The sequence below is a fragment of the Myxocyprinus asiaticus genome, chromosome 21 (genome assembly GCF_019703515.2).
Source record: "Myxocyprinus asiaticus isolate MX2 ecotype Aquarium Trade chromosome 21, UBuf_Myxa_2, whole genome shotgun sequence".
Classification (NCBI taxonomy): domain Eukaryota; kingdom Metazoa; phylum Chordata; class Actinopteri; order Cypriniformes; family Catostomidae; genus Myxocyprinus; species Myxocyprinus asiaticus.
In genome coordinates, this window is record NC_059364.1 from 47,316,561 (window position 1) to 47,333,315 (window position 16,755).

At 39.3% G+C, this 16,755-nt stretch overlaps 1 protein-coding gene across 1 annotated transcript in view; it reads right to left on the reverse strand.

The window, feature by feature from the left end:
• Window positions 1–580: 580 nt before the first annotated feature.
• LOC127411748 (F-box only protein 28-like) overlaps window positions 581–16,755 on the reverse strand; it is a 30,264-nt gene continuing 14,089 nt past the window's right edge. Inside the window, exons 4-5 of the mRNA XM_051647481.1 lie at window positions 2,806–3,001; window positions 581–2,448 (exon numbers count right to left, since the gene is read on the reverse strand). Of these exons, the coding sequence (XP_051503441.1) occupies window positions 1,982–2,448; window positions 2,806–3,001 (663 nt within the window). The 3' untranslated portion in view covers window positions 581–1,981. The remainder of the gene's footprint in view (window positions 2,449–2,805; window positions 3,002–16,755) is intronic.

Consider the following 16,755-nt stretch of genomic DNA (forward strand, 5'->3'; position numbering starts at 1 on the left):
ATTACTTACAAAGCTTTCAATGGTCTAGCTCCACAGTTCTTAAGTGACCTTCTATCATGCTTTATTCCATAATGTTCACTACCATCACAAAATTCTGGCCTGTTAATAATACCTAGAATATCAAAATACAAAAAATGAGGTAGATCCTTTTCCTCTCTGGCTCCTAAACTATGGAATAGACATCCTAGCATTGTTCGGGAGTCAGACACACTCTCAGTTTAATTCTAGACTAAAGAATCATTTTTTCAGCCAGGCATACACCTAATTTATCCCTCAACTCATTATGCTGCATTAGTCTGGTCTGCTGGAACCGGAAACACTTGTCATATTCTACAACTCTGCTTTAAAGTGAATGGCTTCCACGCTATTATTCTATTTGTTTCAGCTATACATATCCTGAGGTTAACAGAGACTGCCAGACCCAGCTATGGTCTTGCCTAATGCACAAGGATTTTATGTTACAGTATAATTTTCTTTATAGCTGTTTTGAAACAATGCGTGTTGTGAAAAGTGCTATACAAAAAAATATGTCACGCAAACACGTCGGTACCCAGAAAGATGTACAAAGTTAATGATAAACATTAACTTTTATTAAATATCAATCAATAAGTCAAAGTTCCTACATTACATGATAAAGCCTGATTAGCAAATGTTTGCATGGACAGGTGTTCAAAATACGGTAAATTATACTGTCTTTTTATAATTGTATACCTATACAACATATAGTATTGCAGCATTGTTTATCAATTTGGTTACTATGAGACATCACTGGTGACAATCGCAAACAGAAGCATAGCAGTTTTATTTGCTTATACGTTATCTTCTGTGCATCGGGCAATGCAATGCCCTCTTTGATTTGAAAGGAGTCCCTCCAATTTAATTTCTCAAACTGTTTTCCCCATTTAATTCATGTTGCACTGAATTACTACCACATGATCTTTTTTTAAAGTTGCACAACTGCTGTAGTGCTGTATCATGCTAACAATTTTTTTGGCATAACCAAAAAACTGATTAAAAAAAAAATAAAAAAATGTTCAAGGTATAAATGAATTGCAACATCAATATATATATATAGATATATCAATATATAGATATATCAATATATATATATATATATATATATATATATATATTTTGTTTTTTTGTTTTTTTTTCCTAGGAACAAGGATTTCCACAATTTTTATTGCACTGACACAGATCTATTTGCAGTAAATTATAAACCTACAAACAGTGGCAGGTACAACATTGCATTGACACCTACAAGACCTCAGTGACGGATGTTCTTTTAGACAAACAATACAATCATGTATGCTACAGCTGCAGAGATCTGCGGACCATTCTCATACTGTCGAGGCACATCTCCAAAGAAATATTTCACTCTTAGAACATATAACAAAACTGACATTTACTGTTAATATTATATAACTTAGTAGTCAGGTGTCAGACACTTTGTGTTCTCCATTTCAAGAGGGAATCTAATTATTACTTTTTAAACATTGTTGTACAGATTTAAGGTTACAACTTCTGCCAAGCGCCAAAGAAGCTACATGTATGTCCGTATTGCAGAGTCTTCAGTGCCATCAGTATGGAGGCGTGTCCAGAGTTCTTGTGGTTGACTGACTAAAGCTTGTTAATCTGAAAAGTAAAGCTTTTGTACATTCAATGATGTTTCCTTGGGTAAATTAACAGCTCACTGGCATAACGGTTAGGTAAACATGAAAGGCAAATGTTGCTCAAGGCAGATGCAAAACCTTTTGAAATCCAAGTCAAGCAATGGGGCTCAAGCATATTAGTGTAATAACACATGTCTGATATGAGGGAAACCAAGAACTGATAAAACAACAACAGATACCCCTCTTGTTTACAATTTCCCATGTATTTTTCATCTCCATGTGATACTCGTGTCATCATTGGACAGGTGAAAAAAAAAAAGATATAGCTTGAATAAAGCAAAACGAAAAAAAGTATATATAGAAATGTCCTATTTTTTGCTACGCAGGCGTTTGGAGTGACGAGGGATGTCCGAGCGCTTGCGTTTTGCAGACGGGTCGCTCTCACCTTCAGGGCCGCTGGCCATGGAGGGGGGCAGGGGCACAGCAGAGGCAGTGCTCGCGGTGGCCGCAGGGGTGGAGGAGCCAGAGGCGACGGCAGGGGCTCCAGCGCCGACTGCACTGTCCATCAGTTCTCTAAGCTTGTGCTCGAGTTCGGCCAGCCGTGTGTTCTGCTCTCCAATCACCTGTGACTGCTCCAGCAGCTTCTGCTCCTGGTCCTGAAGCTGCTTCTGCTGCTCCAGCTGCTTCACACGCACCTCCTGCATCTCCCGCCGCAATACCGTCATGGACGCGCTGTTTACCTTCACCTGCTGCTGCACCTTCGTCATCTCTGAGCGTGACGGAGTGTTTTTGGCCAACAGAGACATGGTGGTTAGAGAGGTGGAGGGACCAGCAACTGCGACATGAGATAAAGCAATTAGATTTAAAATGACTACACACATGCAATAAAACTATATAAACTTGCATCTCCTGAAGGAAGGTATGGTCAGGATTATTAGCCAAGAAAAGTAGGTGCCTGACAAATGGAAAACAAATATGGTCATCTCATATCAGCGTTTATTTTGCGCTGCAACTATGCCATTCAATAATAATGCAATCAAGTAAAGATAAGATATATTGTCTGTAAAACCAAGATATCGCTCTAATTTGACAAGGAATCTGTTTTCTTGCCACTAATTCTGTACATTCAGCAGAAAATATATTTTAAACATTATAACTCACTGTTTAATTAAAAGAAAACCCCTGGTCTTACCCGGAGCAGATCCTATCAGACGACCCGAGAGATCTGCACCTGGAAGCCTCTTCTTCAGGATAGGGACGATCTTTTCATCAAAGTACTCCATGGCCATGGACGAGATGTCTCGCAGCTCTTGAAGCACCTCATGAGCTCTCTGCGGTGCACGTGTGGAGTTGACATACCGCAAAACACGGTAAATCTCATCAATTACCTAGAGGAGACAGACGGGAGAGGATAAAACCATGAAATTACTGTATGTGGATCTCGAAAAGTTACTAATTTTGTTCTGAAAAAATTATGTTCAAAGTGATTTATCTCTGCAGTATGTCTACATTTGATTGTAAAAATGCTTAAAAAATAAATGTTTCCTCCCTTTAAAAGGAAAAAGTGAATCAATTCACTTTGGCTGCTTGTTTTCTTTGTCTAAGGCTGTTTACAGTCAGTGTTAGGGATTGATAACCATATTATGTTATAAATAGCTTGTATAATTGGGAGTATAAATATGAAGGTTAACAGGAGTTCTTCACATGTCATATGTACAATAGCGTGACAAATAATTAGTTTTAGACTGCGATTTCTGTTTCTACTGAACTCACTCTTAAAACACTGACTGTTAGTGACTAGATGTGGATGTTGCAAACAAATACAAAGCTGAGAAAAGTTTAACATTATGCAAATGACGAGCCACATTCACCATCGACTACCAATGGGAGTTAAGATGGTGGAGCTCACGTCATACATCTCTTGTGAGATACTGGAGTTGAGTGCAAGATGGAGGAGCAGTTAAAGTTTCTGTGAGCAGTTTCACTGTTCTATATCATTTGTCTGCAGCCACACACATGGACATACACCAGCGGCCAAAAGTATGGAATAATGTACAGATTTTGCTCTTATGGAAAGAAATTGGTATTTTTATTCACCAACGTGGCATTCAACTGATCACAATGTATAGTCAGGACATTAATAATGTGAACAATTACTATTACAATTTGAAATTTAAACTACTTCAAAGAGTTCAAAAAATCCTCCACGTGCAGCAATGACAGCTTTGCAGATCCTTGGCATTCTAGCTGTCAGTTTGTCCAGATACTCAGGTGACATTTCACTCCACACTTCCTGTAGCACTTGCCATAGATGTGGCTGTCTTGTCGGGCACTTCTCACGCACCTTACAGTCTAGCTGATCCCACAAAAGCTCAATGGGGTTAAGATCCATAACACTCTTTTCCAGTTATCTGTTGTCCAATGTCTGTGTTTCTTTGCCCACTCTAACCATTTCTTTTTGTTTTTCTGTTTCAAAAGTGTTTTTTTTTTTTGTTTGTTTTTTGCAATTCTTCCCATAAGTCCTGCACCACTGAGTCTTCTCTTTACTGTTGTACATGAAACTGGTGTTGAGTGGGTAGAATTCAATGAAGCTGTCAGCTGAGGACATGTGAGGCGTCTATTTCTCAAACTAGAGACTCTGATGTACTTATCCTCTTGTTTAGTTGTACATCTGGCCTTCCACATCTCTTTCTGTCCTTGTTAGAGCCAGTTGTCCTTTATCTTTGAAGACTGTAGTATACACCATTGTGTGAAATCTTCAGTTTTTTTTGGCAATTTCAAGCATTGTATAGACTTCATTCCTCAAAACAATGATTGACTGATGAGTTTCTAGAGAAAGCCGTTTCTTTTTTTGCCATTTCTGACCTAATATTGACCTTAAGACATGCCAGTCTATTGCATACTGTGGCAACTCAAAAACAAACACAAAGACAATGTTAAGCTTCATTTAAAGAACCAAATAGCTTTCACCTGTGTTTGATATAATGGAAAGTGATTTTCTAGTATCAAATGATCAATTTATCATGATTACTCAAGGATAAGGTGTTGGGGTGATGGCTGCTGGAAATGGGGCCTGTCTAGATTTGATCAAAATGACTTTTTTTCAAGCAGTGATGGTGCTGTTTTTTACATCAGTAATGTCCTGACTATAATTTGTGATCAGTTGAATGCCACTTTGGTGAATTAAACTACCAATTTCCTTCTGAAACAGCAAAATCTCTACATTATTCCAAACTTTTGGCCACCAGTGTATTAAAAAAGCATGCGTTTATACGAGTTTATAAAAGAGCACTTTCCCCTCTAAATATCTTCATTTTTAGTGGCAAAAAAACGGATTACTTATCAAATTAAAATGGTGTTAGAAACGGTCGTCAGCCGGACAATAACATTAGACAGCAGTAGGAACTAGAGGTCGACTGATAGTGGATTTTGCCGATCCCAATAACTAAGGTAGTGGGAAAGGCCGGTGACCAATTAATTGGCCGATAGTAGGGCTGCATAATTTACATAAAAAGCATATTACGATTATTTTGAAAAATATTGCGATTTGAACTGCGATTATGATGGTTTACCAAAAAAATGGTAATGTTTTTCACATATTGAACTGCTAAAAGGCTACTGGGGTTTTTACATTGAAAAAAAAAAGTCTCAGTTTTGTTCTTTTTAAGAAGACTCAACTCTTGAAAAGAACCAAACTAAGACCTTTTTTCAATTCACTCATAAACAAATAAATATATAAATAGTGAAATAAAGAAAAACACTGTCTCCATATTCGAATTGTACCCATCCACCGTGTACCTGTTTTGTCAAAAATACTGTTGGTTGGTTGAATAAACAAAAATAATCAATTTTACTCTTTACTCTAGGCCTTAAAAGTGCTATATGTAATATTTATACTGTACTAAATCATAAAATGACCATAATATGTCATTAGAGAATTAGGAAACATGCTAAGTTGAAATACTGGCTTCTACAATAACAATGCTACAGCCAGTATATTCTACTTTCAAGTTTCCATTCTGGGCTGGAATTTCTGTGTATGTATTCCACCTGACCTAAAAAGCCAACCATCTAAACACCACCATGACCAGAGGCGTAGTAAAACAAGGAAAAATATTGGAGATGCCTTTGGAAGATGGAGACAGCTTAAAGGCCAGAAATCCTTTAAAATGGATGCTGAGTTGGCTAATTTGCGTGTCAACATTCTGGCAACCCGCATGAGCTTCGAGTCTGGGGTGGGGCAGACACCTCTCCAATATTTTGAATTTGGACTGCAGTACCCATTTCAAACGCTTGTTGTCAATCTTATATATAGCACCTTTAAAAACAAGTAGGCTTATACAATCTATGCTCTACTCCTGTATATAAGATGCTTAATGAGGCTTAATGTCAAACTGAAGTTGAACTGATAACCCATTGGTGTAATTTAACTTTAAATGAAAGTTTTGGCTAGTTTGTCACCATTTCAAGGCTAGCGCCTTGCATGGCAGCTCTGCTGTTATTGGTGTGTGAATGTGTGTGTGAATGAGACAGTGTAAAGCACTTTGTAGAACCGCTAAGTTTAAAAAAGGCGCTATATAAGTGCAGACCATTTACCATTTATTATATGTACGTTCCTTTCTTTTCATTTTGTTGGATGTTGGTAATATTAGTTCTGCTTTCACTTGTTGCTGCTGGGAGTGTAATAAGGGCGACATGCTCTCTCGTGAGAAACGAATGACAGGAGTATGGAGGAATATTGCATGTTTCTGGACTCTACAGATGCTACTGTTAATGTTGTTTGCTCAGCAATCATTAAATAAAGATGTTGTATTGTACCCCATCTTGTTTTCTGCATTATTATTATTATGATACCTGTGCCTGGCGGAGACTGAGATGCTGCTACCACAGATAATAATAAAAACCACTTCACGCAGGACGTGCCGGTTTAGTGAAAATAAAGCACTTAGTGCACATAAGCAAACGGAACAGTGTTGCCAACTCTCGCAAAACAAATAAGCAACCACAGCTTCAAAAATTAGCCCAAAACAAGCCCAATATTATTAAAGCCTGTTATGCAGTGATGGAAAGAGTACTGATTTTTTTTAACTTAAGTAAAAGTACTGCTACTGAAGAAATTCACTTGAGTACTCAGAAATATTATGACTCAAGTAAGAGTAAATAAGTAGTTTGCCGAAAAACTACAATTATGTTACAAGTTACTTTATGAAAATTATATTATATATAGTATATATGCTTTAATTTTTAGAACACAAAGACATTTTTGTTCTTGAAAGAAATTGATGCATCCTTTCACCAAAGATGATCACAAATACTGCCAAAATCATTAATTGCAAATTATTATTACGGTTTGAAATAATTGTTTTAAGTGGTATTTATTCATTTTTTTCTTTACCTGTGATGGCAAACAAACACTGTGCCACCCATTTATTACAAAAGCATTCTAAAGTGCTAATTTGTTACTCAGAAAATTTTCTTATTATTAGAATGATTGAAAATGGTTGCGCTACCATGGGGAAATCACAATACAATGGGTTTTTTCCACATTTGCTGAGGTTCTTACAAGTTTCTTTACACTTGCAAGACAAATTTTGATTTTAAAAATAGGCAAAAAGAAACACATTTCTCCTGAAATTCTATTTTTCAGAGAAATGAAGGTTATTCCATGCATTAATGTTTTGAAAAAAGAATCTCTAACCAGGATAGAGAGGAAGTGGATGGCCAAATGCACAACAAAAAGTCAAGTAAATCACAGTCTCTAGTTTGAGAAACAGACTCCTCACAGGTCCTAAACTAGCAACTTCTAAATGCCAAAGACCTGCATTGCTGCAAAAGGATTCTTGGACAAACAGAAAGTTAAGACCACAACATTTATTTAAATAGAAATAGCCAATTGTATCATTCTAAATGTCTCTAAATCGTCTCTAAACTACTTAATGTGCATTGTGACTGAAACATTCCTATTTCAGGTTTAATCTCATTCACGTATGTCCAAGTATTTTGGCTATTAAGTTAACAATGTACAAAACTAATATAATGCAATATCATAGAGGAAATTTATCCTCTATGATACTGCAGCAATTATCCAGATATGGAATGAGATTATTAAGCAAACTATTATCAACTCCTACATGCCAACTGAAGGCAGAAATACACATTTCACACAGTGTTTAGTGAGAGATATGATTGATTCAAACACTAAAAATGGTTGTTCTGTAAATGCATTATAGCTGTAATAATAAAGTCTTAATTAACATTATGGTTATTTAACATATTGAGACATTATTAAGTAAATTGTAGCATTTGGTTACATTATGTTTTGTGATTTCTCATACTTTATATAATATCCATCCCTTGTGCACTTCTGGCCTCTAGTGGGTGAGGTTTTTTTTAGGCACAGGGCAGGGAAGTACAGTTCAGCACCTTGAGTGAGAGTGTTACCCACTAGGACAGTTTATTTTGAACAAGAGGGGCAAACAGTTATGGAATTTAACACATGAGTATAATACCGAACTGATGTGGATTGATAGAAGGGAGAGCCCGTCTGTGCACGAGATGGTGTGAGGAACCGGACAGCGGGAAAAATGTTTCAGTGAACGGTCAAAAGAAGATCGCAATGTATGTAATTGTAACTATATCAGATATTATTATTAAAACATGGGAACTCGTTGCGTGGACATTTTTTGCCCCCATATTTTGAATTTTGAGGATATTTTTGTCAAATTTGGTGGAATTTTTGCCCCGAGCACTGCAACTTTCTAAGGTATTTAAAAAGTTTGTTTTAGACATATAGTAGCAAGTAAACAAGATATCCCGAAATATGTGTCAAACTACATTGTGTTAATTTTTGGCACAGTTAAAACATTGCCTACCTTAAAAACAAGTGAAGTTTGATCAGTGGTTAAAAGTGTTCAGACGGTTCCCTTGTACCTGAATGAACGGCTACTTTCCAGAATAAGATGAAATATGCAGAAAATCACCATATTACAGTTCTTGTATAGTGACAGGGTAGAAAGTCTTGGAGAAGCTAGAGAAGAGAGGATACCGGCGGCAGTTTATGCATGCTGCTCGGATACAACGTGATTTTTCTCCAATGAGGGGGAGGAGAGGGCAGGATAGGTCCACGTGGGGATTTGTGGGAGGGCGAATATCTACAGCACTGATATTATTGTGAGGCTGTGAGCAGACAGTGTCAATCAATGCATTGGAGAAAACAGATTTTCCTAACAAGCAACCATATTTTTTAAAACAAGCCCAAAAAAAAAACGTAACCCGTGATTTTTTTAAGCGACTTGAAAAAAGAAGAAGCCCAAAGTCGCGTATTTTAAGTGGACTTGGCAACTCTGAAAGGAACCGAACTCTGAGCACTTCTGTTACTCTAAGCATGAGATGGAGTTGTGGAGCACAGAACCGCTCTGAACACGCTGTAATAACGCTCTAACTTCATATAGACTGGACAGCAGTGCAAATAAACTTTGAAGTGAGAAGACTATTTATTTCATTAAACTGCAGCCCTTTGTGATTTAATAATCACACGATATCATATTGCGATTTTGATTTTATTTCGATTAATTGTGCAGCCCTTGCTGACAGTTTTTAAAATTGATTTATAGAATTAAAAAAAAAATCTTATTCTTTTCTTAATATGGTGGGCACAGAGAGTCCAAAATTAATAAAATCCCTGATGCGGTTTATTGTTCAGCCAATATCCCAGTACTAACCACAAAAAATTACGTTTCTTTGTATTTTGGTGTTTAAGTATAAACAAGCTAGAAACATGGTGACTTATTTAAAAGAAATATGAAATTATGAAAAAACTATCAGCAATTATTGGCACAGATTTTTTCCAAAAAGCAACTATCGGCACCAATTAATCGGTAAAACTGATATATCGGTTTACCTCTAGTAGAAACGGCTACTAGCGACATACAGTACAGGTACTAGCGCCAGCAAATGATAATGTCTCTGACGGTGTGAATGGGGCTTTAGGTAGCTTAGTTTATGGCTGTAAAACAGATAAATACAGTTGTATGAATGTTTAGGTTATTCCTTCCACTGGTCTTTTTGCTACCACTTCCATTTGTGACAAAAGCTATGATTCTGACAAAATATTGGTAACATGCTTATACATTAATATCCATAAATCCATCTATTTTAGTCACTCCTATGTGTTCTATTTTAGAACACATAGAAGGTTCAAGATGGTGGTATGGCTGCTGCGTTGCGAGCTCCAACCCAACATTGCAGTTTTTTGTTTTTTTGTCTACAGTTCTTATGTTTTTTGTCTTGGATGTTGTCTGCCTTATCGTCTACGATAGACAAACACTTTTGGACACTGGTTCTGCAATAGCACACCGAAAACTGGACTTTAAATTCCTCAATGCCGACCCGCTGTTTACAAACACGCCAGCGGAGCCCTTTGTCTGGGCAGCCCAGCCGCAGGAACGCAGCTGGAAAAGGGGAAGGAGAGCCGGCGTTCACATCAGACTAAGATGTCGTGCAAATTGTCCCCTGCTACCCAGTATTCTACTGGCAAATGTTCAGTCTCTGGACAACAAGCTCTGCGAGCTGATCTCTTTCCAGACTGCTGCATTATCTGCCTTACAGAAACTTGGATGTCTGCAGAGATTCCAGACTCAGCCATTGAACCCGCGGGGTTCTCCGTGCACAGAGCGGATAGAGCGAAAGACCTCTCAGGTAAAAAGCAGAGGTGGTGGTGTATGTTTTATGATCAACAAATCCTGGAGTGATCAGAGGAACGTACATTCTATCAAGTCTTTCTGCTCTCCTGATCTGGAATTTCTCATGCTTTTGTGTCGACCATTCTGGCTACCGAGGGAATTCACAGCGGTCATTATCACAGCAGTTTACATCCCACCACAAGCCGACACACACTAGGCACTCAAGGAACTGTATGGGAGTATAAGTGAGCAGGAAACCGTGCACCCTGAGGCCGCATTCATTGTGACCGGGGACTTTAACAAAGCCAATTTAAAATCAAATCGCACCGAAATACTACCAACACATCAGTTTCAACACACAAGCGGACCGGGTTTTGGACCACTGCTACTCTTTCTTCCGGGATGCCTACAAATCCTTCCCCCGCCCACCATTTGGCAAATCGGACCACTCTTACAGGCAGAAACTGAAACAGGAAGCACCCACCCTCAGAACGATCCAGTGCTGGTCAGACCAATCAGATTCTGTGCTACAAGACTGTTTTGATCACGTGGACTGGGAGCTGTTCCAGTCCACCTTTGATGACTACATCGAGGTATACGCTGATAGCGTAACATGTTTCATCAGTTAGTGCATAGATGTCCGTCCACACTGATGCCATTGTGAAGAAGGTTCACCAGCACCTCTTCTTCCTGAGACGGCTGAGGAAGTTTGGAATGAACCACCACATCCTCACTCGATTCTACACCAGCACTGTAGAGAGCATCCTGACTGGCTGCATCACTGCCTGGTACGGCAACAGCAACGCCCTCAACCGCAAAGCCCTGCAAAGGGTAGTGCGAACTGCCAGACACATCATCTGAGGTGAGCTTCCCTCCCTGCAGGACATATATACCAGGCGGTGTGTGAAAAAAGCTTGGAGGATCATCAGAGACTCCAGCCACCTGAGCCATGGGCTGCTCTCACTGCTACCATCAGGCAGGTGGTATCACAGCATCAGGACCCGCACCAGCGGACATCATGACAGTTTCTTCCCCCAAGCAATCAGACTTTTGAACTCTTGATCTCATGATCAAAATACATCAGCACTGCCCTTTATTAATCTTATAATCTTATATCTCACACTGGACTGTTATAAATATATTTTCTCTTAACACCACAATGGCAACTGACTATCAACCAACAGCCTGAATGTCAATACAGCACAATACAACATACTGTATATTTTATACATTCTATTTTTGTTGTATACTGTGTATTCTATATTGTATGTGTATTCTATATTGTGTTTATTGTATACTGTACATTGTATATTATTATTTGTATATTGTGTTGTGTAATTGTGTATATTAGATATGTAAATTGTGTTGTGTAAATCTGATGTTTATTGTAAACTGTATATGTCTCATCACTGTCATGACCGCTATGTTGCTCGAAACTGCACCCAAGACTTTCACCCACTGTTGCACTTGTGTATATGGTTGTGTGACAAAGTGATTTGATTTTTGACTCTCATTTATCTCTGCCTGCAGTGCTTCCCATCAATTCTGCCACATGTTTTCTTGATCCAAATACTTGTGATTTGCATTCACTACTTCAGGCCTTTGTGCACGCCAGGCTTAATGGACTTTCGCATAATCTCTTGTGCTTTTGCATATACACAAGAAAGGCTTCTTTACTGTGACATGCCCTTCAAAATGACTTTAATTACTACAAAATTATTGTATAGTCAGTCTACCTCAGATATCTTTTTTTAATCATCCTAGTGGAGAGTCTCTGTTTGAAAAGTGGACCGATCACAACAGCTGCTGTGGTCTGCGTAGACGTGATGCAAATTTACATTTTTGGAAAGGTGCACATGAGGCTACGGCGTAGACTACGCATTCGGTTAAAAATTAATATTTGATTTGCATAGTCAAAAATGAAGGACTACACTAGGGATGGGTATTGATTAGGGTTGTCACAACACCAAAATTTCAGTAGTCGGTACCAATATTAGTAAAATTTCACGATTCTCAATACAAATTTCGATACCACAACAAAAATGGATATGCCATTGAATAGACTTTTTTTTTTTTGGCTATTTATATAGTTAAAAATCTATGTAAATAGTATTTTTTTCTGATTAACATTTTTTTATTGATTCGAACATTTAACAAAGAAAAGCAAAACATATTCACAGTATCAAAATTTAACCCCCACTATAACCCCTCCCGATCCCCAACCCCACCCTGACCCTCAACAAACATCCCTGTGGTCACACGAGTATACACACTCACACACACACAAAAAATAATAATAATATATATATATATATACACATTTAAAACTATACTTCTCTCTCTCCACTGCCCCTCCCCGAGAGCCCTCCAAGAATGCCAAATAGCTGCCCCATTTCCTATCAAATGAATCTAGTTCCCCAGCCTTCTACATGACATTTCCTTGAATGCCGCCACCTTCCCCATCTCTGTGCACCACTCTTGAAATGAGGGCGCTCCAGCCGACTTCCATCCCCTTAGAACAATCTGTCTGCCATAACACTGGTTAGGACCCAATTTTTTGTGTTTATCCCCTATATTGATGACCGCCCCATCGCCTAAAATACAGAGTCTGGGGCTAAATAAAATTTGAGTGCCCAATACGTCACACATAAAACTCTGAACCTTCAACCAAAATTCATGGATCTTAACACACCACCCAAAAATATGGGTTGTGTCTCCATCTTCTGACTGGCATTGCCAGCAGGTGGGTGTGTCTTTAAGACCAAGCCTATACAATCTAGAGGGGGTCCAATAGAATCTACGTAAACTCTTGAATTGCATAAGGCGCACCCTTGCATCTCTAGATGCAGACTTGACATTTTTTTGAATCCTAGGGCTCCCACACTCCCTCCTCCAATACCAAGTTTAAATCTTTCTACCATAATCTCTTGATAGAAGTTGAAGCTCTGTCCCCCAGACTCTGAATTAGCAGGGAGTAATACACTGATGCCTCATGACCTTTTTCAAAAGAAGTAATCACCACTCCCAGAGTATCTGCTGCTTTGGGGGGGAGGGGGTGTGTATGCTACTCCCAAAAATAGTACAGATTAGGTGGCGCAGCTGTAAATACCTAAAGAACTGATATCTGGGAATCCAAAAATGTTGAACCAAATTTTCAAAGGATCTGAATACTCTCATATACACTATATTGCCAAAAGTATTCGCTCACCCACCCAAATAATTGAATTCAGGTGTTCCAATCACTTCCATGGCCACAGGTGTATAAAATGAAGCACCTAGGCATGCAGACTGCTTCTACAAACATTTGTGAAAGAATGGGCCGCTCTCAGGAGCTCAGTGAATTCCAGCGTGGTACTGTGATAGGATGCCACCTGTGCAACAAGTCCAGTCGTGAAATTTCCTTGCTACTAAATATTCCACAGTCAACTGTCAGTGGTATTATCACAAAGTGGAAGCGATTGGGAATGACAGCAACTCAGCCACGAAGTGGTAGGCCACGTAAAATGACAGAGCGGGGTCAGCGGATGCTGAGGCGCATAGTGCGCAGAGGTCGCCAACTTTCTGCAGAGTCAATCGCTACAGACCTCCAAAGTTCATGTGGCCTTCAGATTAGCTCAAGAACAGTGTGTAGAGAGCTTCATGGAATGGGTTTCCATGGCCGAGCAGCTGCATCCAAGCCATACATCACCAAGTGCAACGCAAAGCATCGGATGCAGTGGTGTAAAGCATGCCGCCACTGGACTCTAGAGCAGTGGAGACGCGTTCTCTGGAGTGACGAATCACGCTTCTCCATCTGGCAATCTGATGGACGAGTCTGGGTTTGGCGGTTGCCAGGAGAACAGTACTTGTCTGACTGCATTGTGCCAACTGTGAAGTTTGGAGGGGGGATTATGGTGTGGGGTTGTTTTTCAGGAGCTGGGCTTGGCCCCTTAGTTCCAGTGAAAGGAACTCTGAATGCTTCAGCATACCAAGAGATTTTGGACAATTCCATGCTCCCAACTTTGTGGGAACAGTTTGGGGATGGCCCCTTCCTGTTCCAACATGACTGTGCACCAGTGCACAAAGCAAGGTCCATAAAGACATGGATGAGCGAGTTTGATGTGGAAGAACTTGACTGGCCTGCACAGAGTCCTGACCTCAACCCGACAGAGCACTTTTGGGATGAATTAGAGCGAAGACTGTGAGCCAGGCCTTCTCGTCCAACATCAGTGTCTGACCTCACAAATGCGCTTCTGGAAGAATGGTCAAAAATTCCCATAAACACACTCCTAAACCTTGTGGAAAGCCTTCCCAGAAGAGTTGAAGCTGTTATAGCTGCAAAGGGTGGGCCGACGTCATATTAAACCCTATGGATTAAGAATGGGATGTCACTTAAGTTCATATGCGTCTAAAGGCAGATGAGCGAATACTTTTGGCAATATAGTGTAGGTCACCAAGCGTATTGACCTCCCTCACAATCCACTCTGTCCAGCAGAAAGGGGATTTATTAAAACATAATTTTGGGTTCAGCCATATGCTCGAGGCAACATTTCAATAAATGTCGGAATTAAACACTCTGGACACTTTTGTCCATACTGAGTGCAAATGCAAGATAACGGGGTATAACTTCTCAGATTAATTTGATATAAAGGCTTTGCAATAGTGAAATAGGGGCAAGGACTTCCTGTTCAATACCAAACCAGGGAGGGTCTCTCACAGTTGGAAGTGAGCAATGAGCCAAATGTCTGAGTCCGAATCCATAATAATAAAACAAAATCTTGGGTAGGCCTAGCCCACCTTTGTCAATCGGCCTAAGCAACTTAATGAAATGTAATCTGGGATGTTTACCATTCCAAATGAAGGACTTTGCTCAATCAAATTGCTTGAAATAAGAGAGGGGGACATCTATAGAGAGAGATTGTAGCAGGAAGTTGAATTTTGGAATACAATTCATTTTAATAACATTAACCTTCCCAATCATAGATAAATGTAATGAAGCCCACCTGCCCACATCGCTCGAAAATCTTTTTATTAAAGGGTCAAAATTAACAGCGGTTTGCAACATCCCTTCAAGATCTATAAAAAAGCCCTGATCATCAACGTTAGGTGCATTAATATTAGCCAAAATAAGACTTTGCCCCTGAACTTGTTGTTCTCAACAGAACAGTTGTTCTGTTGAATTTCTGCTAAAACATTAATGACTCTTTTTTTTTAATTTATCTTTAATCTGTTTGAGACATTTGAATTGTAGATGCTTACTTATCAGTGAAATGACTCCCCTGCTCTTACTTGAGCCAGCACTAAAGAAAACATGTCCACCTCATATCTTCCAAAAATGTTCAGCTTCCTGTGGGGAAGATGCGTTTCTTGAAGAAACACTATATCATATTTCTTACGCTTAAGAAGAGAAATAACCTTCCTTCTTTTTATGGGGTGCCCCACCCCACCCCATTCACGTTCGACATGGAGAGAGATAATCCACTCATATTAACATGACATTTCGACATATGAGAAAAAATAGATTGTGTGTCCAAAACAAATTATAAAGACCACATTCTAACATTAGTGCAACAATCAAACCCCGAACTAAACAAAAAGAAAAACGTGCGCATTAACCCCACGCACGACAGCGCCAACTGGCATCCATCCCTTTAAACTCAAACAGTCCATGTACGCCTACGAAAGCCCCCGCGACAACTTTGCCGTCAGATTGCTCAAGTCCGGTGTTTCTATAAAAATTTTGAGAGACAGCATTACACACCAAAAGATAATCTATAAAACAATAATAGGTGGAATAAACACAAAGAAATGTAGATTCATCCACATAACTGTCCCGAAGGTGTGTTACTCCACAAAACAAACTCTAACCACTGCCTTTTTTTTGGTTTCCTCGGAGAGTCAAACTAATGTTCAGTGAGCCGGCCCATTCGGCTGCTACATGAGTGCAACAAAGGACTTAATCACTCCAATGTCTTGCAAGAAATACTCCACAAAACAAACTCCAGCCAATAGGAGGCATAAGCACAAAGCACGTACAGATTCATCCACAAAACTGTCCCGAAGGTGTGTTACTCCACAAAACAAACTTCAGCCGCTAGGTGGAACCAATACAAAAAAAAAAAAAAAAAAAAAAAGGTGCTCAGTTTCCTCGAACAGTCAAGTGAACGTTCAGTGAGTCGGTCCACTCAGCTGCAATGTGAGTACCACAAAATATCTTACTCCATTGACTTTATGAAGGACATCGCTTGCTGTGGGCATGTGAATGTTTTACTTCCAACCTTAGCATCTATTCTCAATTTTGTTGGGAACATCAGTGCAAAAGCGACCTTCCATTGATGTAAAAGTTTCTTGCATTCCTTGAATCGGTCATGTTTCTCTCGTTGAATTCGTAAAGTCTGGGATTAAGAAAATGCTGTGGTTCTTCAAAAAAAGCCTTCCTTTACTTCTCGCCTCGCATAACACAAGATCTTTATCGGATGATC